The sequence below is a fragment of the Elaeis guineensis genome, chromosome 3 (genome assembly GCF_000442705.2).
Source record: "Elaeis guineensis isolate ETL-2024a chromosome 3, EG11, whole genome shotgun sequence".
NCBI classification, from domain to species: domain Eukaryota; kingdom Viridiplantae; phylum Streptophyta; class Magnoliopsida; order Arecales; family Arecaceae; genus Elaeis; species Elaeis guineensis.
This window is the reverse complement of record NC_025995.2, coordinates 107,977,890-108,001,798: the sequence shown is the minus strand read 5'-3', so window position 1 is coordinate 108,001,798 and position 23,909 is coordinate 107,977,890. Positions and strand designations below refer to the sequence as shown.

At 38.2% G+C, this 23,909-nt stretch overlaps 1 protein-coding gene across 3 annotated transcripts in view; it reads right to left on the bottom strand.

Moving 5' to 3' along the window:
• LOC105041076 (phosphatidylinositol 4-kinase alpha 1) overlaps positions 1-23,009 on the bottom strand; it is a 35,796-nt gene extending 12,787 nt beyond the window's left edge. For all 3 annotated transcript variants that reach the window (XR_012139924.1, XM_010917869.3, XM_073254306.1), the window contains exons 1-19: positions 21,915-23,009; positions 21,090-21,431; positions 20,842-21,003; positions 20,168-20,338; positions 19,858-20,016; positions 19,639-19,766; positions 18,929-19,235; positions 18,215-18,383; positions 17,786-18,003; positions 14,135-14,293; positions 13,856-14,038; positions 12,719-13,240; positions 12,238-12,597; positions 10,494-10,708; positions 7,305-7,488; positions 7,027-7,163; positions 6,763-6,916; positions 5,415-5,681; positions 5,129-5,206 (exon numbers count right to left, since the gene is read on the bottom strand). Coding sequence is in view for 2 of the 3 variants with exons in the window: in XM_010917869.3 (XP_010916171.1) it covers positions 5,129-5,206; positions 5,415-5,681; positions 6,763-6,916; positions 7,027-7,163; positions 7,305-7,488; positions 10,494-10,708; positions 12,238-12,597; positions 12,719-13,240; positions 13,856-14,038; positions 14,135-14,293; positions 17,786-18,003; positions 18,215-18,383; positions 18,929-19,235; positions 19,639-19,766; positions 19,858-20,016; positions 20,168-20,338; positions 20,842-21,003; positions 21,090-21,431; positions 21,915-22,877 (4,878 nt within the window). In the remaining variant the exon portion in view is untranslated. The remainder of the gene's footprint in view (positions 1-5,128; positions 5,207-5,414; positions 5,682-6,762; positions 6,917-7,026; positions 7,164-7,304; positions 7,489-10,493; positions 10,709-12,237; positions 12,598-12,718; positions 13,241-13,855; positions 14,039-14,134; positions 14,294-17,785; positions 18,004-18,214; positions 18,384-18,928; positions 19,236-19,638; positions 19,767-19,857; positions 20,017-20,167; positions 20,339-20,841; positions 21,004-21,089; positions 21,432-21,914) is intronic.
• Positions 23,010-23,909: the final 900 nt, after the last annotated feature.

The following is a 23,909-nucleotide window of genomic DNA, read 5'->3' as shown; positions in this document are numbered from 1 at the left end:
TAGTGACTTCAAGGATAACATAATTGAAGGCCGAGGATGTTGTGTGCTGCTTTAAATAGTGCACAATTCAGAGGATCCCAGAAAATTAATTGGAGTAAAAACAAAGAGAATGTTATGACAAATTTGTGTTCGGTATCATAAAAAATAAAGTTATAAGTAAAAAAGAGAAGCTGCTGCAGTAGCAAAAATATAATGATTAGGGCTGGAAATGGACCGGGTTGGAACGGGCCATGCCCCTACCCAAGCCCGACCTGAAATTTTTTTGGGGCTTCAGGCCGGGCTTAAGCCCAAAAATCTTTTGAAACTTAAGGCCCGAGCCCGTCCCGACCTCGAGCCCAAGCCCAAGACGCGGTCCAAACCCCTCCCTCTCGCTCCGTTTCTCTCTCCTTCCTCTATCTCCCTCTCTCAAAACTTCCACCCATCTTGTGTGATCCTTGCCGATCGCCGGTGGAGCATCGTCAGGGCCGACGGGAGAACCCAATGGAGGAGGATGCTTGGAGGAGAAGGATGCCCTCAGGGATCTCTAAGGACAATTGGGGCTCGGGGGTGGTTAGGAGAGATGGGGAGAACGCCACATTGCGAGGAGGAGGCCGCATCGCAGAGAAGGAGAAAAGTGGGAGAGCCTCTGGTTGGAAGCCACCGCCGCTGCATGGAAGGCCGCGAAGGAGGACGATGCCCTCAGGGATCTCTAGGGACTGCTGGGGCTTGGGGGCGGTCAAGAGAAATTGGGAGAATGTCGCATTGCGAGGAGAAGGCCACATTGCACCATTGTGGAGATGGAGAGGAGCAGGAGAGCCTCTGCTTGGAGGCTGCCACCGCCGATCCACCATACGGAAGGCCATGGAGGAGGAGAAGATGGCCCGGAGGGAGAACTTGAGAAGCTTCTCAAAGAAGAAGAGACTCGTGTTAGATGTAGGCCCTAGAAGCCAATTTTGGCTGACGCATATATTTCCCTATGATATGTTTTTGTACTTGTTAGGCAATTTTTTATTATCAATCATTTTGTATGTGTTCATGATTTGTCCTAGAAATTAACAAAAATGATTTTGTATATTCTCAAGATGTTGAAAATTGGAGACATACATCATTGATGGTTAATTTCTAAATGCTTCCAATCGTAGGATCGTCATGGAGGACAGTGATCAATCCATTTAAGATCGATGCACGGATCACCTCCCTTTCGAACAGATGAGTCTCGAGTCTGCGGTGTGGGGATACTAGGATGAGAGTGCAGGTGGTTGTTAGAGAATAACTTGCACTGAGCATGGCCAATACGAGAAATTACTTGGATGTCTACTCACTCATCAGTAATTTTCTCGATAATGCAGTAGTGTGACTAGTCCTTTGACTTGCGATGTGTTGGCTATTCGCAGCGAGGCTACTTAATTTAACTGCATGTTCTCTTGGTCCCTAGCCATTCGGATCCTTGCTGTATGTTGGCTATTGTAGATTCAGATTCACTGTTTAAGTAAGATGCACCTAGATGAAATTTATCGATCTTGATAGAAAAGTAGTCCTATACAATTCGTGAGACTTAGTTCAAAAAGTATGGCCGGAGCAAGTGTGAATACTAAAAAAAAAATTTTATGAGATTCACAAATGAACTCGAGTCGAGTGAGCTAATCTAGCATATGATTGATGATGGGGTTTGATGAATTCTCCATGACCTCCGTCTAGTTGGGACTCACGATAGAGGGACTATCATACGGTATGCACCTAGGAGTTCATTCTTCTGTTCTGCTGGACTGCCACTACATGCTGTTAGACGTCACCGATGGATCGTGAGAACTCTCTAGGATCGTTTTCGGATCAACAATCCTTGTTGGGGTGAGTTGGAATCGTTCCAATCCATCGAAAAAAATTTCGATAATACTGTGATGGAGATCACGGTATATCTCACTATCAGACAGAATAGAATCTGAGGGATCACACACAAAAGGAGCATGATTTGATCGATGACTTGGATCATATTCGAATTATCAATTGAATTAATAGTTTGAATTTTGAAAACTGCTAATTTGTAAGTGTTACAGATGTAGCAACTATTAATAATTAGCACAGAGACTTAATTACAAATATTGTAATTTAATTGAGACCGATTAAATTATGAATCAAATCCTAATTAATTTAAATTAGATTTAATTTAATTGGACTTGATTTAATTTAATGCTAATTGGGTTCAATTATCCAAATCAAATTTGAATTTCAATCCTAATTGGATCAGATTTGACAGTCTTTCGAATTCGATTCGATTCGGGCTTGATTTGAACTCAATTTGGATCCAGTTTGAACCAGATTAAACCTAACCCTTTGAGCCCAAATTTCTTGGGCTTCTCTCTCCATTTGGCTGACCAAAAAGAGGATAGGGTGGTGATCTTTCTCGTTGGTTTTTTCACGTGTGCGCATGGGTTGTTTGGGAGGAGGAATTTTGTGCGACAAAAATAAAAGTGGACGTAAAGGCAAACGGGATTTTTAAGCGTGCACTAGAGAAGTTAGTGAAACTTCCTACCGCCCCTTGTTTCCTCCTCAACGCCTTCTTCCTCCTTATTCCCATTGCCTACTTCCATCTTCAGATAGAGATCTGAGAGAGAGACTTTAGAGAGAAAATCAAGAAAGGTTCTTAATTTTTCTTGATGATCTAAAAGAATCACTGCGATTCAGCACAAAAGATTTGTGCAAGGCCCTATTCAATAGTTTCTTTCTAATAGCAATGGAGCAAGATCCAAAGCTGAGGAACGAAAGCTGCAAGGTGCTAATACATCGATGGTCTCGATGCTCCGATCAGACATCTCCATATGTATACCAGCAGAGACCGGACGCTTGTGCGGCTACGACTAGAATCCTGAACATTCACAGGATCCAAAGGTATAAAGATCAGATCTCCAATTTTTTATTACTGATGTTTTGTGTTTGATTTCAGATTTTAGATTTCAGATTTTGGTAACGTGTTCGTGTCAAGATCCAATGCGTGGTTTTCAGATTTGATCTGATGCATTTGTAAATTAAAAATATTTTAATTTAATTTACTTTCGTTGCACATAAATCTGATTTATGAAAAAAAAAGTTAAAACTGAATGCATAAAACCACCACGATTTCTAACAACTCAGGCGGACAGGGCAAATCGCAGAGGAAAAAAAAAACAAGGGGCAACGTGGCGTGTTGGGCCTGACTTCGGGCTACTGTCGGGCCTGACTTCGGGCTTGGGCCTGGGCCGAGCCAAAGGTCTGCCCAAGCCCGGCCTGAAATCAAAACGGGCTCTATTTTTTGATCAGAGCCCGACCTAAATGGTTTCAGATTGAGCCCGAAGCCGGCTTAGCCCGATGGGCCTCGGGCCGGCCCAAGCCCACTTTCAGACCTAATAATGATGGAGAACATATCAAGATGGTGCAAACTAGTACAATGAAGATCTCGGGAGGTTTCACTTTAAGTAAAGATGATCTATTCTGGACTCGTTTGGTCCATAAGAACTTTTCTTCCTGAAAAGTTGCTTCCTCAGAATATGATGCCTGGGAATATAGTTTTGATAGGTTTGATGGACCATGAAAAACTGACTTATTGTAAAATGGGTTATGTTTGGTTAAGCATCCTTTTTTTTAAGAAAATCATATAAAATACCTATTATACCCTTAATAGATATAAGACCATATCTTTTTGCTCCCAAACTCTATATAAATATCAATATAATATTTATATTAATATAATATAATATAACATTAGATCATAATAATTTATTATATTACTACAACATTAATATATATTGATATAATATTAATATAATATTGATATAAATATAAATATATTAATATAAATATTACATTAGTATAAATATTAAAATAATATTAGTATATTATAAATATTATATTATACTAATATAAATATTAGTATAATATTATATAATGTTATATTGATATTTATAAGGATAACATTAAAAGGACATTTTTGAAAGAAAAAAGGGCCACCAATTTTCACCCCGTAAGAAGTTCCAAAACTCATATCCCCCAAGGGTTTATACTTTTCATGAAGTGTCTTCCCATAGAAAAGGTTTTTTCTATTCTCTCTCATCTTAAAACTCCAACCAAATAAGAAAACTCTCCTCCACTTTCCAAGAATTGCCTTCCCCCATCCACTTCCTATGAACCAAACAAGTCCTCTATGTTTAAGGATTTAGGAAGAGGGGCAGACATCACCCAATATAGATGGAAGTTGAGATGGGACATGAAACAACTTGTAATAACAAGAGAGATCTTCCTAAACTGAAATAATTGATGAAAAAGGACACAAAGGAAACTTCGAATAATTGGAACAACACTGGATCTCAAGGTTTGTCGTAGTGGTACTGAATCGATACGTAGTATCATACCATACTGACACTTGGCATGCCTCATCATTTCGTACCATACCCACATCCTACATCGAGGCCCAATACCAAGATAGCGAACTTTGCTTGATCTTATAGTCAAGCTATGTCTATGGTCAAGCAAGTGAATAACAACTTGAAAGTAGGGCCAGCAAAATATGACCCGACCCACCAACCCGACCATGTTCAACCCACCATAAACAGGTTTGAGTCTAGGCTAAACAGATTTGGATCATAAACAGGTCGACCTATTTAACCTGTTTAATATTTGGGTCGGATTTGGATTTCAAATATCTGATCCATTTAATCCATTTAACATGTTTAATATTCAGGTTGGATTGAGTCAGATAACATGTTTAACTCATTTAATTTGTTTAATCTGTTTAAAACTTGTTTTACCTGTTTCTGACTCATTTAATCTGATTTGTTTAATCCATATAAACTAATTTGACTTATTTAATAAACGGATTAAGGGGATCGGGTCGGATTATTTGTTTAATAAATAAATCAGATTCAAATCTGAATTTTTAACCTATTTAATAAACAGATCAGATTTGGATTGACGATTTTCTGATTCAACCCGCATTGACTCGACCCGTATCCGGCCCGTCCCGACCCGACCCGACCCAATTGCCACCCCTACTTGAAAGACATATAGATATAGACAAACATATGTCAAACTTCACTCAGGAGGACATATGCACTTGTTTCCAAAAATAGAATTCAAAAGTATCAAATTATGCGCACAGAGTGAAAAAAAAAAAACATACCTGAAGATGCCATATCAAAATATGTGCAAATATGTTACTTCTTCGAGCAGCTCCAAGCAAGTATCCTTCCACTAGCTTCTATAGAATTGCAAAGAATCAACAAATTTAGACACAATGTACGAACAAAGGCAAAAAAAATACTAAATAATTTGGTTATGATAAAATAAGCCAACTCCAAAAGATAAGGCTTTTGGGTAATCATTTATATTTGTCTTAATTCACCAAAAGACATGGCAAAGGTCAAACAACACAAGCAAAAGGATAACTTCATGTGAAAAAAACTCACCCCTTCATCATATCGAAGAGCCTGTACCAGCTGTGGCATAAAAAACGTCACATGATTAGGTGGATAAGACTCCAAAACTCTAAGAACATAGGCCATGACACGCAGATGGCCCTTGAATGGAGGAGTTAGGAATTCGAGAGCCTGAGTGATGGAACATGAAGCCCAATGTGGTAATTGCTGCAACAATACTGAGTTTTCTTCCACTGCCTTTGGAGTAACAAAGAAAGGCAATGCTTCTGGTATGTTGCGAATCTCCAATATGTGTTTCTGTGATGGACATGACATTCTCAGTCAGAGACAAAAAGGTATAATGGAACATATACTGCGAGCCTAAAACTATCACACACTGCATAGTAAAAATCACAAAGCAACAATAACAAACAAAAAGAAAATAACAAGGACCATCTAATCAATGTGAAATTGGTTATGTAAAAACAAAAATTCTCAAAAAAAAATGGAAAGGGAAAACTTATTACCATGGTCAAAGCAAAAACAAAAAGCTATAGTGCTAACAGGCAAAATAACAGAAAGAACAGACATATTTTCTCAAACCATGCAAAGGAAAATTTCGACGCAGTGTTAACATCATGGACAAGCATAGTCCTGACAAAATATAAGTTCCATGCAAAAGAACTGTCATAACCTCGACTTTTCAAGTGGAGAGCAATGGTATAAGGATATACTGCAGCAGCAATTCACACATCAGCATCAGGTAAATTAACTTTTTCCCCAGTGTAATGCCATTTCTCTTGAGATTTTTGTGCTTGAGCATTCATATGATTTTCTTCAAAGTAATACAGAAAAATTAAAATCAATATTAAACAGGTAAGGAAATAATACAAGGCATTATCCATAAAAATCTTTCATATATTGGTTCCGAGCATCAAAATTTATCTCATAAACCTTTTTTTTAATAACGGTAGTGTGTATTATGTAGTATTATTCAAGACCAACAAATTACCGATGATCCTTGTTTGCCACTATGGATCCAGTTTATGAAAAATTAGAATAAACCTAAAGTAGACAACAAGCTTGAGTCACATTGTCCATGCATAGATATAGCAAAGGAGATCTCTGAAACCACATATCTCACAGTACAAGACTCTACTTCAATTACCTAGGAATTGAGCAATGATCAGAGATGGTAAAGGAAAAGGGCAGAGTATATTAAAGGATAAGCTTCTGCCGCATTGTCACAGTAAATGTAGAGTTAATACCAGATCATGACTTTGTATATGAATATGCAATCACATTTATTAGCTGTTACACGGCCAATAAGAAACAATAGAAAAACACTTCAGTCAAATTCTCAAAAACAAGCTGCGGCTAGAATGTTGAAAAAACATACATGAACCAACTGAGTCACTTCCATTGTCACAGATGAATTTGTAGGAAACCGCAAAGTCAGGGAGAGAGCAATGCGAGGATCCACAGAAAAGGCAGTTCTGACATGTTCAACCCATTTATCTGAGCCAATTTTAGGACGAAAAGATGTGGTTTCTCTGTAGAGAGGCATAAGGATGATCCATTAGCTGAAAATCTGAACAAGATTCAGCAAGAACCATAACCACACTGTCAACATTAAAATAAAACAAGTAAACTGCTTAAGTACTTTGTATTAATAGGTTGTGCCCAGACTTCAAGCCTATCAGCTTCATGCTGGCAAAGCATTATAAGTAACTGCTTCCGCTTCTCTCGTCCAATAGCGTAGTTATCCACCTGGCCCCAAACAGGATGACACAGATCCGTCTGCAGGGCATGCACATAATTACAACAAAAAGGATATGAAGCTAAGTATACAATCAGAATAAAATGTGCCAAATGTTTTGGAAGTGAAGCAGAAACAGAGTGTAGAACAACAGGCAAGAATGTGCTAGAAATCATACAGACCATGCTACTCAATTCACTTTCACGTCCTCGTCCTTTTAAAGATGAATCAGTTGGAACAGCATCCACTCGCTCATTTAAAAGATGATGAGCAAATAATGAAACAGAATGAGCTTCACTTTGGGCAAAACTCTTGCTTTTTGTTTCATACCACTCGGGCGCATAAGCAAACCACCCCAAGGAAGCACTGTGAGGATAGGAAAAAAATTGCCAACCACATTACCCACAAGTGACTGTGCAGATCTTTCTTCAAATATAGGCATTTACATAAAATAACATATTCAATGAGCTAGCATATAGTCAGAAGAAAGAAATAAAAGCTGGGATCAAAATGCCTTTGAAATTCTTCGACAAAACCTTACAAAAAATTTCACATTAAATGACGAACAGTGAGTGAAGCCTAAACATGTTTCGAACAGAACAACAAATTTACTGAAAAGGCAAGAGTGTACTTTTCTCATCAAATGAGGCACCGGACAAGAAACAGAACTGAAGCCAGACCGTGCTTTTGATCTGTTAAACAAGGGCCAAGGAAACATGAAACAAAACAGACTAGCTGCAGTAGAACCAACCATATCATCTAGAGATCTTCTGGAAGCAGATCCATGCGAGAAAAAAATCGCTATCATCGAGCAAAAGTAATAAAGGTAGAGCATGACAAGTAACAAGCATCCATTACAGCATATGGAATATTTAATAAAATTTAGTGATCCTCCATGCAACTTTGAACACTGCACAATTTTCCAGAATTGTTCGACACATTTTCCTAACTGAAAACATGGACGAGAAAAAAAAAAAAAAAAGACAGAAAACAAAATGCAAGTGGAACACATGCTGTTTGAATTCATTTATCAGTATTACTACTTTTCATCAATGTTGTTAAGATCGGGATCGAATTGTAACTCGTAGAGGGGGCTAGATCGGACTGGACCATGAATCAAATAGTCAATCATAAGATTTTTTTTGTGATTGCTTTCAGAACTTCCTAAATGCAAAAGAATGTGCAAAATTGAAATATGAGTCAACTATAAAGAGGATGAATGGAGAATAAAAGGCATACATACAACAAGTCTAGCTTTCACAAATGTAGGCTTGTATATAGTATTCCGAATGAAACAAATGTTCTGTTTGGTTGTTCAAGATTTTATATACGGTCTAACAATCTAATTCCTCTTATGTAGAATGCCTTTAAAATAAATAAGGACAAAACTTGAACATGTGGCTGCAAAAATACAAAACTCTATAAACATCAATAAGTCTTGCTAATTTTACTATGTGAGATTTATTAGTGATAAGTAATTTAAGAACCACATAATTAAAGAAACTATAGAAAATGGACCTACATGATTTAATATGTAAATAACATAATTAAATTGGATCTTGTGATCCAAAGTAGCATTTGCCGTACCACCTCATACCGCCCGATCTGGGCTGTACTGTACATATCGGCACACCATACCATACCATATACTGATATTGTCGTACCATACCAAACCATGTACCGACACTATAATAGGATGATCTTGGTATGGGTTTTGGTGCTGAGACGGCAAACCTTAATCCAAAGGAATGTACTACTCCATCATATGGATCCAACTCTTGTGATTCTAAAATGATTCTACTCTAAAAATCAGATCTGGATTGTTTAGGGCTATTTTGATCCAGATATCATGAATCATAATAACTTAACAACAGTGCTTTTAGTGGCAACGGAGCTATTCTCACCCTTATTATCAATTATCCAAATGTAGTTGATACTTATTAGGCCTTCAACATTTAACTTTCAGGTGTCTAAAGATGACGATATTCATATCAATGTTAGAAAAGCTTTTCGTATGCATGCCCTCTTTCTGTTTCGGAGCCAAATAGCTAGAGCTTTCTACTTGGAGTGCCATAACCACACAGTGATCTCACTCAAGCAGCTGCATCATAATACTTCCGGCCCCCTCGCAGGCAAGTGTTATTTGTAGCTACCCATTCTATCAAACCAGAAGTAATTAGATGAAAAGTTTTCTTATTTTCTTGAAATCCACTCGTCACAAAGTTTTTAGAATGCAACCATAATATTCACCTAAAAAGGCAATCACCCTAGATGAAGAATTTTATTACTTTGTATTTGCTAATCAATATATATTCCTCCACTTTTGTATATCGATTAATTCAGGTTTCCAGTCTGCATAGCTTGGAAGAGAGCAGCAATTTTTCATTGACATGAGGCAGTGTAATGAGAACATAGACACATGGTTATATGACAATTGTGTGTGTGTGTGTGTGTGTGTAACATTGTGGTGATGATAGAATCACTTTAACATGTGTACGTCAAGTTATTGCCCTGTTATTAACAGATGATGAGCAATGGCACTTAATGCTTCTCAATGCTCAAGGTTTCAAACAACATGGTATCAGTACCCTTTCTAGACATACCATCAAAGCTTCAAAAGTCAAAGCTCTTAGCATTTCCATCAATACAAATACCCTATATCATAATTTCCTAACATGTCCGGATGTGCGGCATGATCTCAATAGTCAAGCCCTAGACTGCTCCACCATATCATACTTATGCAAAATCACCATCAGAGTTTTAACTCATACCATAATTATTTGACAAGATCTACTTCCTTACCTACACAGTAATTCCAATCCTATTGTCGATGAATATGCATCAAAAAAAGGAGAAGCAGATGACACAATGTCATTGATCATGAGCAATTACCATTCTCTTGTATACATGCGTACTTGTGTCTGTGTGTGTAATAGGAGGAAGTTCCACCCGTATAATTATTATGAGGGTTGATATCTTGAGGATACATCATTAAATATTCAAACCTAGAACCTCAGATTTTCAACCAGAAGCATATGACCACTGAGGTAACCCTCAACTCATACAAGCAATTACTACTCTCAAGGTTAGGCATAACAATTTGCTGAAAAACATACATACATGCATGCATGCACGCATACATACATACATACATATATATATTATTTATTTATTTATGTATATGTATATGTATATATATGTATGTATATATGTGTGTGTGTGTATGTGTGTGTGTCTATATATACACACATATATACATATACATACATATATATATATATATATATATATATATATATATATATATATATATATATATAGAGAGAGAGAGAGAGAGAGAGAGAGAGAGAGAGATTAAGGAAAGTATTCACCGATAAACCCTGTCCTCCAACAGTTGGAGCCCCATTCTACTGTTCTGCAAATTACTCTGCAATTGGCATGAGCAGAACTTCAGGCCAAGGAGCATTGCAGTGAAAAAAGTACCAGCAGCAGCAGGATGGTGAGAAAAATGCAAAGGGGATTTCATGGTTCCTTGCAACATTCGACCTAGAAGTAAAAGTTGCTCAATACTATCATGTCGAACTACCTGTCAGCAACAAGATCTAATAATTTAACATGTACAGTTAAAAGTGATTATGGAATCCATGAATGTGGCAAGAATCTAAAAATAATAGAAAAATTAATACATGCAAAAGGGAAAAAATAAACAAACTGGGATCTCCCGACATCTTGCAGAACAATGTCAAGATGCAAGGGGTGAATGTATTGAACAATCTACTGACTAATCACCAACAAGCATACTTCCTTACATAACTGAAAACAGTAATATAAGAACTGTTCTAAACATCACAAAGAGCCAAGGTAGGTAAAAACATAAAATGTGCAAGCATCAGACTTATTTAAACAATATATAATAAAAATATGCTTAAAAATATCAGAGATGCATCTTGATACACCGCAGTAAAGTATTGGATTGAGCATGGTAACTGACAAATTATCAATAAGCTACCTTCTTCCTGATGGAAAATTGGAAGCATGGACATTAACATCACGATCATGCACATGAAGAGCCTAAGATGACCAGGAATGATTGAGGTATTTATAGTTAAAAAATTTTCTGTCAACAAGACTACCACAAAGAACACCAGAATTTTCTAGTGATCGGCGGGTTAAACCCGGTCCAGGAAGCTTCAGCTGTAGGCCATACACCTCAAGCATGATTCATATTGAGACAATTAGTCTATAATTCATTCCATCATGAGGCACGGCAGGCAAATAACGTACCAGAAGATCATTTTTTCAGGTGTATTACATAGTGCCCAGAACCAAAATTAGAATTTTGCTTAAAATAGCTCTAACAAATGTAACAGACAGATTTACTTCAAAAAAAGCTTTGATTGAAATCCAAATCTCAATCTAATTACAGATCAGTTAGAATGATTTCACCTGGAAAATGAGTATCTATGTTGTATTACATAATTCTGAGTTAGCTACAAAAGTGCATACAGGTATAAAGCATAACAAATATTTTACCAATGAGATGGTTGGCAGGCATGAACGGTCTTGCACAGTATAGTGAATACTAGTCTAGTAGTTGATGTTTGTTTATTTCAAAAGATTAGAAATCTCTGATTAAATAAATCGTTCAAATTGCTTATAAGAGAAATCATTTCAAAGCATACATAACCAAGGTTCTGCATAGAGAAAATCATTGGTATAAATCCAACCTTTTAATTATTTTTTTATACGAAAAATTATAGGAATAAAAATACTAAGAAAATAGTCTGTCTCTTGTTTGAAGCTTTAGTTATTAGCGGTAGCATTCTTTAAAGATAATACTTTTGTTCTTCCATACAGAAGCAAATTATGTCCTCTGACAACACTTTCCATTGTTTGTCCCAATATAAACTTGACTGGAGCCTTAGATGCTACATTTCAAGGTGAGAACTTAATGCTCATGCAGAAGAACCTAAGTATAATTTAAACTGCAGAATCCATAATATCATATCCACGTTCTTTTGGCTGAATGATCCTAAATTCCTAATAGTATGATAGGCTACAACTATAAAATAATAGAAGTAAAGAAATGTGGAAAAGGGTGTAGTTCTTCCTAACCTCAAAACGGTCAATAAAAAAACCAAGCCAGAGTTTATGGGCAACTAGTCCTTGCACTGGATCCTTCTCGGGAGGTGCCTCTGGCTCACCAGGAATGAGGTGAGGTCGCAATTTTGCAGAAGGACCTGAATATCTCATGTCTGATGCGAACAATCCACGTTTTGTATCTATTGTCCATAACCATGCATCAACAAGCTCAGCAAGGACCAGAGGTCCCAGCAGAGGTGCCGCAGAAACTAGCCATGTCCAAATAAATATTCCAGTCTCCATCGCATCTGGTGTTGAAATATAAGCAGGACACCAGCAAAGAAGTCGTAGTAGCTGTGAGAATCCTTCTAGATTTAATGTTGACTCAGAACCCTGAACAAACATTATCGCATTTAATCTGAGTGTTCTATAAATGACTGAAGAGAGGGAAAATTTTCTTCTGATGAAACAGAATAGTGATCAGAAAGGCAAGCTTCAAAAAGAAACATACTACCATGTGTGAAAGAAGTAATGCAGTAGCCTGCGAACATGTTTCACGAAATGAAGTCTTATCCACCGATTCACCTTTCTCAGCGGTACCAACAAATTGCTGAAGAACTTCAACAAATTTTAGAAGAAGAAGTTCATTAAACGACTCTTTTTCAAGGTGTGATTGTGAAGAGGGCACCCTTGCTTTTAGGGATTGTGGACCAAGTCCCAAACTTAGTGGTGAACCCATTTGTAAACCTCCAATGCTATTATAAAGTCTTCTCATACCAGCTATCTCTCCAGCATGGTTACACTTTACTGTTGCACTCACTATTGCAGTTGAGAGCACTTCCAGAATGAAACCTTCTGAATCTTCATTTTTTGCACCTGATGCTGCTGCAGCAGAATCCATTACTGCAGGAATATTTGCTGTCCTAATACCACTCCAATCATTTTTCCCAGTACAAATACGAATTTCAGACAAAAGAGAAACCACATCTGATGCATGTTGTGTTCTTTGCAGAGCATTTGGCTTACAAAGGTTTTCCTGGCATAGAAATTGCATACATCAAAGTATGGAAAAGAAAGATAAATCATACACCAAAACAAATAAAATGTACTCTCTATATATGTAATTAAGAGGCACCATGCACAAGAAGCCGACACATTAACAGAAACACTCACAATGCAATTGAACAGTATGAACATGCAAAAGACGCCGTACATGGATCGATTTTGAAGAACGAAGAGCATGCATGCAATAAGCACATACAAACATCACCTTATAAATATTACAGGTGCATCTGCAGAAAAATTACTTAAGCCAGATAACAAATATGCAAAGAAGTGCATCCTCACTTAAGGAAGCAAACAAGGTAATGTTAATTAAACAACTCGAGTAAAAAATCCAGGGAAAAAAAAAGGTTCTAACTTGGGTCAAGAAGCCAATAACCAAGATAAAAGAAGCTGGGCGAGCGTATGCAATCAAGCATCACGGCTTAAAGTTTGATCAACAACATACAAAAGGATACATGGTTCCAAATAGCATTCAACTCCAGTGAGGAATTTATTTTCTTCAGATAATAATGTCAAATGTAAGCAAAGAAAAATGATAAGAAAATGGTCCATACTAGATAATTTTAAATGTTGAGTTTGAGCAAACCTGTAGAAGGCCTTGTGTGGTGCATGGAGCATACGAAAGTGCAGTAGTGATCCATTCCCGAGCAATTTTTTGGTATAAGGAGCGTACAGTGGCAATCCAAGCAGGATCATTAACTTGAGAAGAAGGCAACTCATTATGAACTGAAAAGAGAAGTGCATCCAAACATGAAGAGTTCCACAACACCTACAGATGCATCAAAGAATTTTTCTTCAGCAGATCTGACAAAAGCTCAGAAATCATATTAGCAAAACTGCCATACCTTAGGAAGAGAGCACTAACCTGTGGAAATCTTTCCTTCATCTGAGTTAATATGTTAACAGTGATATCACGAACATGTTCATCCCTTTGAGACAAGTTTTTAATAAGAAAACATGCATGTGCTGAAAGTATTGATTCCCTTTTCTCTGCCTCTTCTCCTATATCAGATATTCTTTCCTCCTGGACATCCAAGTAGGGCCATTAACAACCAAGACATCACAATCTAGAGCCCAAAAAAAAAGGAGCGCCTAGAAGTGATGACTCATATTAAGAATAAATGTAACCATGTTTCATCACAATTCTATATTACACCATTTAAGAATTAAGTTCAGAATGGGGAGAAAGTAATTTTCCCTACAACTGAGACAATAACATTTTTGGTTGCTGAAAGAGAATGTTGGGGTCTAATTTCAAATCACTGTGAAAAATGTAAAAAAAATCATACTGTTTAAAAAAGGCTGACTGGGGTTTATCTCACCTCTTGCCTTGAGGTGAGGATGCACAATCACATAGATAAGCTTATCTCAGAAGCATGAAAAGCAACTAGCTATATACATTTGAGTGGTACAATGCACATAACCGGTGGATTTACAATAACAATGAAAATGGGAGGGATGATCTCATATATATATTTCTTCATACTGTCGAGTATGGACTCCACTGCCCAAATTTAGGTACAATAAGATGTCATAATATACCTAAAGCCTCACACGAACATCACCACAATAATGAAATATGGTGGTGCATAGCACATGCTAATGCTCGTGCAAACCAATGAGGCACAAGAAATCACATGTACGGGTGCATAAAAGGAGGCTTATGCACATGGATGTGTGCTGGTGGAAGCTCAGAGACATGCAAGTGGACCCTAACAGTCATCAAGAAGTACAGACTAACTAGGGTCAGCTCATCCAAAAGCAGCTAGCAGGAACAGCTGATGCATGCCAATAAGCCACTTGCGACCTAACATGTGCAAGCATGCAAGGGCCCATTATTGCGAGAACTAAATCTAGGGCGATTGGTAAACAAGCATATTATACAACTTATAAGTGTGCATAAAGGACAGTCTCAAACAGATATCTAGGATATTATTTGAGCAGGAAACTCCATCCACTCTCAGAAACAACTATTTGTTTGAAGCTGGGTTTCATAAAAATGCCTAATCCCAGGGCCTAATTAAGTGTCTAAACTCTAAAGCACATCCTTCTCAATAAAAGCATAGAAAATTGAACCAAAGATAACAACCAGCCCTTCTTTTTGATGGAAAAGGGAAGCAGTGAACTGCCACCCGACTTTTATTCAGATGGGTAAGTACAACAGGAAAGGTATACAAGAATAGGGCAAAATGCAAAGTATTAAGGAAGACATGCTGCTCCAAGCACTTGCATTGCGGTTACAGCAACAGTCAAAGAGCCTGTGGCATGCCTCTTTTAGGAGAATAAAGCGGCTTTGGCATGCCACCTACATTTGGGTTCTAGTAAAAGGCATAGAGCATGTCGTTCTCTGAAAAATAACTAATAGTAGAGCCTAAAGGGAGCATCAAGTCCTTTTCTTATGGAGAAAAAAGAGTCAAACAGTGAGTCCATTTCTACAGAGAAAAAAGAATCAAACTGTGTAAACTAAATCCCAAGGCACAAACAAGGTTATTAACAAGCCATGGCAAGATTAGCTTTGGGCTAGACCTGAAATTCAAGGCTCACATTGCAATTGGGATCCAGGTTCATAGACGCAAGTTTGGATTCAGGAATAACTCAGTAAGGTTAGTAACAAGGTTCACTATCTTCGCACCAAACCTCATACCAGTACCATGTTGGAACAGTATTGATATGCCCGATATAAGAGTTGGTTCGGCATACCAAGACTTTATACATCCCTCTACTTGAGTCTCAGTTAGGTACTAGTTAGGTACAGTATGCCTGATACGGGACAACATGCACATGTATGGTGAAGATTGCTCGATAATATTGGATTCAGAAAAATGTAGTAAATCTGAAAAGGTTCAGTAAAAATTTGAAATTTGAAAATAAAAAATTCAAATTCCCTCAGAAGTATTAGATTGAAAAATTATACATAAAAAGTAAATATAATATGTATAATTAAATCTTATTTTGCACAGTTCATGATAGATCGTCTTCAGGACAATCAAAAAGAACTTCAAATTGTTAAATCTCAAGCCAATAAAAAGGATGAGACTTAAAGGGGAAAAAAAACATAATTTAGGATATCCAAAATCTAGAGGATTATTTTGGCCAAAAAAATAAAAAATAGCTAAAAGAAAAAATAAAAAGAAAGAGATGAAAAAAGCCCCTCCAAGGAACAAAAGAACCATCTTCAATGTCACAATATAACACTTAAAAACTCTTACAGCCATCGATCTTATCGAGAGAATTCATTATTTTGTTCCATTTCACTCCTAGACACTCGTGTCCACTCTACAGTCCCACCCTGTTTACTTTCTTCCACTGGCCCTGCCACATTGGTCCATTCCAAGGCTCCACATGTTCGCATCCCATCCTTTTTACCTTTTTCCATCAGGCTTGCCACATCAGCCCCATCAGGCTTGCCACATCAGCCAGTTCATGAGCCATGAACTGTTTGCCTGTTCTGTTCATCATCTCGCGTTTTATTCACAGATTTCATGAATCATTCATGATCGACTAGTGAATTACCAAATCCAATGAATGGTATGGTTGGCTCTTATAATGCAAATTAATTACAATATTTCTCATAAAGTCAGCAGATTTTGTAATTATGCTCAGGTTTACTCCAGCCTAACTTGAAACCCAACAATTCCAATTATATCTAAACAAGAATGTGATTTATCAAATCAAGGAACTTGCAGGCCACATGGTGAATGATGTATGATCCAACAGCCACCGAGACTCATAATATTGCAAGTGTTGCACATCAAGGTGTAGCACAATTCGCAGGGGCCATTGGATCCCACTCACTGCCCCCATGGCTGGATTGCTAGAATTTGTTTATGCAGGTAACAGCAAGGTTAACCAGTTCACTGAACCAATTTATATTGAATGGTTTTTTTAGATATTTTAAATTATTAAGAAATAAATGTTATAACATACAAAAGGTTAGCCCCATATGATCTAGGAAGGAAAAAGGTCTCAAGTCAATGATCTCTTGCTGCTGGGTAACAGTTTTATAATTAAACTAAGACACCTCAAAAGTAGTAGTGATACAAGAAAGATTCTTTAGCCTTAAGAAAAATAAGGAAAATCAATCCATCAAGATCTTTTATCTTCAAGAAGAGATCCACGGAACATGGTGTGATTTCTTGGCTATTCAATTGTCAATTTGTTGGGTACTTCCCAAAACAATTCTTAGGGATATGACAAACCTTGCATATCCATACAAAGCATGTTCCAGTAACCTTAGTAGAGATTTATACAAGATTCTTCAGGCAGTTTAATAAGTCCATAATATAACCTAAAAATAGTGAATTTTCATAAGACTGAAGGATCTTCAAACTTGAAATATGTTGTCACATCTATCAGTGATTAGAACTACTCTTGAAAAATAATAAAAAACCATACAGTAAGCATATGCACAACATAGAAATATATGCCAAATAATCAACAAATTATTAACAAGAATGTAACAAGAACCAATATTGCACCCAAACAAAAAGTGCATCATTTGAGGATCAGAGCTTACCAGCCATGCCACTGCTGTTTCAAAAGCCCTATAGACAATTGCTGTCAAACACTGAAACACAGCTGGCATCAAGTTTGGAGTGAGTAGATATTCAAATACACAACTGAATGCACTTTTTGGCATAATCATAGTGGAATCACTAGAGAGTATTCCACCATTGCAACTAAAACGTATTATCTCCAAAAAAGCGACCGCAAGGAGATATGTAGCCTTGACACCTGTTCACAGAAGGTAGAGAGAAACTGTTATTAACAAAAAATTTTCCAATATATTTGACTAATTCTTTTTTGCTTGAGATGTGCAATTATAATTTAGCAAAATATATGAATAGTTATTGCAAATCAAAAGCAATGTCTAAGAACCCACATGTAGAAATGGTCTACAATAACAAACTAAAATTTTACTCTAACATAAAGATTGTACTCGAACCTGAAATTGTGCTCATTGCTGCTACCTCGACTCGACCTCCTAAAGCAGCAGAAAGAGCAGTTCTCTGACCTACAGCAGCTTTCTCATTGCCACTACCTCGACGACTACCTGGGTTGTGGAGAGCATTTAGTTCCAACTCATCTTCAAGCCATTTCACTGAACTAACAACCTATGAAAAACAAATCTAAGATCCAAGTTAGATATTACCAATAGTGAAACATCTACAACTACAATAAAGCAGCATAATTATCTTATTATCAGATCTAGTCAAAAAATGTGTGCCATTTTCCCCATGTAAACTATAAATATCAAAGGTATCTCAGTTGATAGAATAACCTTAAGAACATGAAATCAAGCATAGCATACCCTTAAACTGAATGAAATGGTGGTTTTGGGGGAAGGAGGGGCACCAAATTATATATAAGATACCCTCCTTAATGTAGAAAAAGAGACAATTATCAAAAATAGGATAATAACTTATTTTTAAAAAAGAAAAGGAATTGAGATGCCATATGCAGGCTATTCAACCCTGCTTCCAGATGACATGTATAGTTTTATGGATATTATGGCTATATAGTGAATATCACATAAAGGGAAGAAGAAGGAGCCTATGAAGCCAGAAATTGACAATATTGCAAAACCTGCACTACATGAAACTTATTTAATTTGGGAGCCATCACTAATATCATTCAGCAACCTCTACATTTAACTTACCAGAGGCGGAGTTCCTTGTGCAATGCGTTGAACAGCTACAGACCATTGACTATTCCACATGTATGGGCCAGTAACAGCTTGAATAGCCATGGTACCAATGCTTCCCAGACTATTCAATGAAGTAGAAACAGATTTTATTGGAACCTGATTTTGTTGAATAGGAGGTGCTAACCCAAATAAAACAATATAGAACCACAGATTGCGAAAGAGTTTTAAGAGTGAAGGTTCAACATTCGAAGCAGGATCAAAATCAGAGCATATTTCTGCAACCGCAGGAAGTAATGGACCCATGAAATCAGCTCCGCTCCTAGGTGACCAGAATGCCAGTTTGAGAATATAATCAGAAAGAAAAACAGTTAATCAGGGAAAAAAAGGCACGTTCGATAAGATAAGCATTTTGATAAAAATTGGAAAGTTTCACAAGATAGCTGTGCTATAGCCTCTGAGTGCCAGAGCAGCCACCCAATGCCCAACAGTTTTTGCTTCCTCATAACATGGCATCACGAAAATCTTCATAAATAATCAGGTGGCTACCTCGACATCAGGGCACCCACCTAGCTAAACCATGCACATAGGTGCCTAGGCAGCATCCGGTAAAGACACTCGTATCTGATGGCTAACATTGCATAAATGTTACTATAAAAATGATTTAATCAGAAGTTCGAACAACAAATATTTTCAGGGCATTCATAGATCATATAGCATCCTACCTCCCACTTTTGGATTCAGCAGCAAGACCCACATCAGAGCACAAAGACAATAGCCGATGGCGACAGTCAGACCTTAGTTTTGGGTTGGCAAGACGAGAAGCAACTAGAAGAAACCCTGCAGGAAGAGTCTAGAAAATGGTTGAAGCAGTTAGGTGGCAATAGTGTCATATGTCTGCAAGACAACATAATTTGGAGCCCCATAAGGAACCTGAAACAAACCTCGACTCGCTCTGTGGTAGCTTCTGGAGGTAATGTATTGTCTCCTGCAGATCCAAAAGCTTTAATTTTATCTAAATAACTTCTTGTCATCAAAACAATTGTCTCACGATATGACTTCTCAAATCCCAAACAAGCCATGAGAGATATTGCATCTAGTAGCTGAAATATTTGCAAAAACCACTTCAGTTTGTTTGCAAGATAGTAGCTCCCATGAATATATACATAATAAGGTAACCACATAATATAGTACGGTCAAATGATAAAAACTAATGACAAAGCATATACATGATGAGGAGACAAGGTTCCATACTCGGAGACGCAATAAACTTGGAGCCAAAGCATCACCCTCTTCAAGACTTTCAATGAAGTGGGGCAATATCATGTCTACAACCTCCCACTTATTAACAGATACGCTTAAGTCAGCCAGTAAGCGTATAAGATTTAGCTGCACAACAGGAACAGCCTGTTTTTGTTTCCCATCCTGAAATAGGAAATATAAACAATGAGCTCCAGCATTAATCGTCTGGAAAACAGAACTCGCACTCAACAGGTACTCTGATGACAAACAAGGTATATCAAAAGCCCCTTCAATCAAACAGTAATCATAACTCCTGATAACATTAGACAGTAGCCAAGCACAAGTTATATCGTCCACTGGATAAAAATTAGAAAATGAATAAAAGCACAAAACATTGACACCTAAACAACCATATATCAGCTTAACATTTTGCCAGTCTCAAGAAAAGCCTATAATCCAAAGATAAATGTGGAACAACCGTCAAGATAGCGCATTCAACAATAATGAATAACAGTTTCAGTAACAGGAAAGCATATTCATTAACAATGGGCTACAGACCAGTATGCACCGTATGGAAGTTCATAAATGTTCACCTATAATGATGTTGAGGCTTTGAAAATTACAAAAACAAGAGCAGAATACACAAACCTATAACAATGTTATGAGGCTTCAATAATTACACAAACCTGCTCCTCATAATCATTTCGTTCACGGATGCATGCTGCTAAACCCATGATAAATGTGTCAACAAGAGCCCTATCCTTACTCCAGCCAAACTCAATAATTTCACAGCTTAGCTTTGTGACAGTCTGAAACATTGCTCCCTGATTATTTCCCGCCATATCAGCCTGTATCATCAAGCTATACTATAACTTGCATGTCCAGGTATGAATAGCATGCTGCATTCATATCAAAAATACAGCAAGGTGCATACCTGAGCACATGTAGTCAGCACAAGAGGCTTCAAGGGAATAAGCAACACCCGGAGCAGCTGGCCCCCACGAGAGACTGTTATCTTACTGATTCCACTGAGCAATGTGCTGAACAGCTCCTCACATATCTTCAGTTTCCGCCACGAAGAGAGTATGCATGCTTCTGCAGCATCAAGGAGCAAAGCAAGTGTCCGACGCAAGACATCCTTGGAGGACTTATTATCGGAATCCAAAGAGACAAGGCTCTTAATTTGCACCAAGGTCGCTGCTTGACAGCAGGAAAGTTTCGTGTTTATTCTAGCTTTCAGTTGTGCTCCCTGTTCTCTCCAATCACGCTTTCGAATCTAGAAATGGAAAATACACAGAAAAGTATCGGCTGAATCACCCATTGGCACAATGCTGTATGCAATTCAAAGACAGTGAATTGGACAGGAAAACCATGCGCCATTAAAGTTTATATCAACAAGAAAGAAAAGGATTACTAATAAGAGTCAGCAATAATTTCTGATTCTGTTTTATAAGCAAGCTGAGGTTTCAAGAAATATTTAGGTGTATCCTCAGATTCTCAAACATCCTTTGGATGACGACTTCAAGTAAAATTCGTGATTTTTTTTCTTTCACTTCTTTCTTTAGTATAAACATCATCTTCCTAACAAACTGGATTCTATGAAATTAAAAATATGACTGATGATAGAAAAATAGTTCCTCTTACCAAAAAGATCCAAAATAGTTCCACTTACAGCCTAAAAGAGAACCAACATCGAACATGGACCATAATCAGGTTGGGGGAAAAAAGGTTCGAATAGCTAGAGACAGAGACTACAAACCTTGAGAAATGCTGGCAAAGATTTGAGCTGCTTCGCCGCCACCATCCTGACCTGCTCCACTTGCCCGGACTTGATCACGCCCACCCTATCCAGCACCTGCCCGAACAACCTAAAGGCAATCTCTTGCTTCTCCAAACCCTCGACAGACTCCTCCTCGAAGGCCGCGACGTCCTGCCTCACCACCGGTGACCCCGCTCCTCCACCGGTGGTCCCTAATTGATCCACGCTGCTCCTCCGGGAAATGCCGCTGCCCTCATTCTCCTTGGACGATGAGGACACCACGCTCGTCCCATCATCGGCAACCTCCCTGTCCTCCTCCTTGGCCTTCCCCTTGGACGGCGTGCTCTGGACGGAGGAGCTCCAGGACGAGGAGTTCTCCGAGGAAGACGTCCCGGCCTCGTCAGCGGGGGCGCCGAATTGATCAAGGAGGCAGCCGACAAGGCGCTCAGCGTCGGCCGGGAGGATGGGCGGGCAGCTCTGGGCGACGGCAGCCAAGAAGGCGCGGGCGATGGTGGGGTCGTCGCCAGAGTAGAGGGTGGCGGAGATAAGGGTTTCGCCAAGGAAGGCAGATAGGTCAGAGGCGAGTTCCGGTGAGCGATCGGCAGCGAGGGAGGCGTAGCGGAGGAGATCGGAGAAGAAGGAGGCGATAGAGTCGAGGAAGAAGGACTGGGGCCAGAAGGAGGGGCGGAAGGCGGCAGAGGGGGCGGCACGGAGGAAGTCGAGGACGGGGGATCGGGCGGAGGGGGGAGGCAGGGAGGGGCAGCGGGAGAGGAAGCGAGCGAGGGCGAGGAGGGCGTGGAGATGGGAGCGGGAGACGCGCCCGCCGCCTCCAGCGGGGGCGGCGGAGGGGAGCGATCGGAGGATGGCCGTAGGGGGGCAGCGGCCGCAGATCCAGGCAAGCTTGTCGGCGAAGAGATCTGGGTTCTGGGCGACCAGATCGCAGAGCTCGGTGAGAGCTTCCATTGCGAGAGAGGAAAACAATGTGAGAAGAGACCAGAGTTCTTTTTGTTTTTTGAGCTCTCTCTTCTTGATTTCTCTTTTTCTCAGGATCGACAACGAAGGTCGTCCGCCATATTCCTGGAAGGGGAGAGGACCCCTATATTCTTCAAAGGGGAGAGAACTCTTCTATTTTCTCGGCAAACGGGGCTGCGTCCTCTGAGAGATGATTTTGTGGAAGACGGGGGAAGCGGTTAGCCGGCCAAATCGGGTGCGACGCGATGAGGTGAGATTGGCGTCCGGTCCCAGACCTGGTTCGATAGGGGAGGGAAACGAATATACTCTGTAGATGGACTGCATCAAATTCGTTTCAAAATTTATAAAAAAATTAAATAAAATTTATAAAAATAAATTAAAAATAAATTTTCATCTGCACTTTTAACTTAAAAATAGATATATACTTAAATTTTAAATAAAAATAACTATACGTCTGAAACATAAATTAAAAATAACTATCCATTTGATTGAAATAATTTTTATATTTTTATATTTTTTAAAATACTATAGTATTATATTATTATGATGTAGTATTTTTTATAATAAAATAATATTACATTATATTAATATAATATTATTTTATAATAATATAATATTATTTTATTTTATTATATTAATATAATATTTTTTTATATATATGTATATTTTTTTCGTATCTTAAAATCTAACAAGCCTACAGATGGAACCTAGGCTGAAACTAGAACATGCTTTTAGAAGAAAATGGACTAGGCAACACGTTGACTCTTACAGAAAATCCGATCTAATCTTATTAGATTTCTCAAACAAATCTTTAGATTTTTCTAAATCCCTGAAACTAAGAGTAATGGACTATTTTTGGCATCTGAATATGCATTATATGCCTCTCACTATTGCAACGACACCCATATGAAACAAATCCTACTCATTTGGGGGATCACTACACGTATACTAATGCTCATGTGCATTATATTAAGAGATAACAACCTTCCATCACACTTATAAAACGCATCTCATAAAAATATT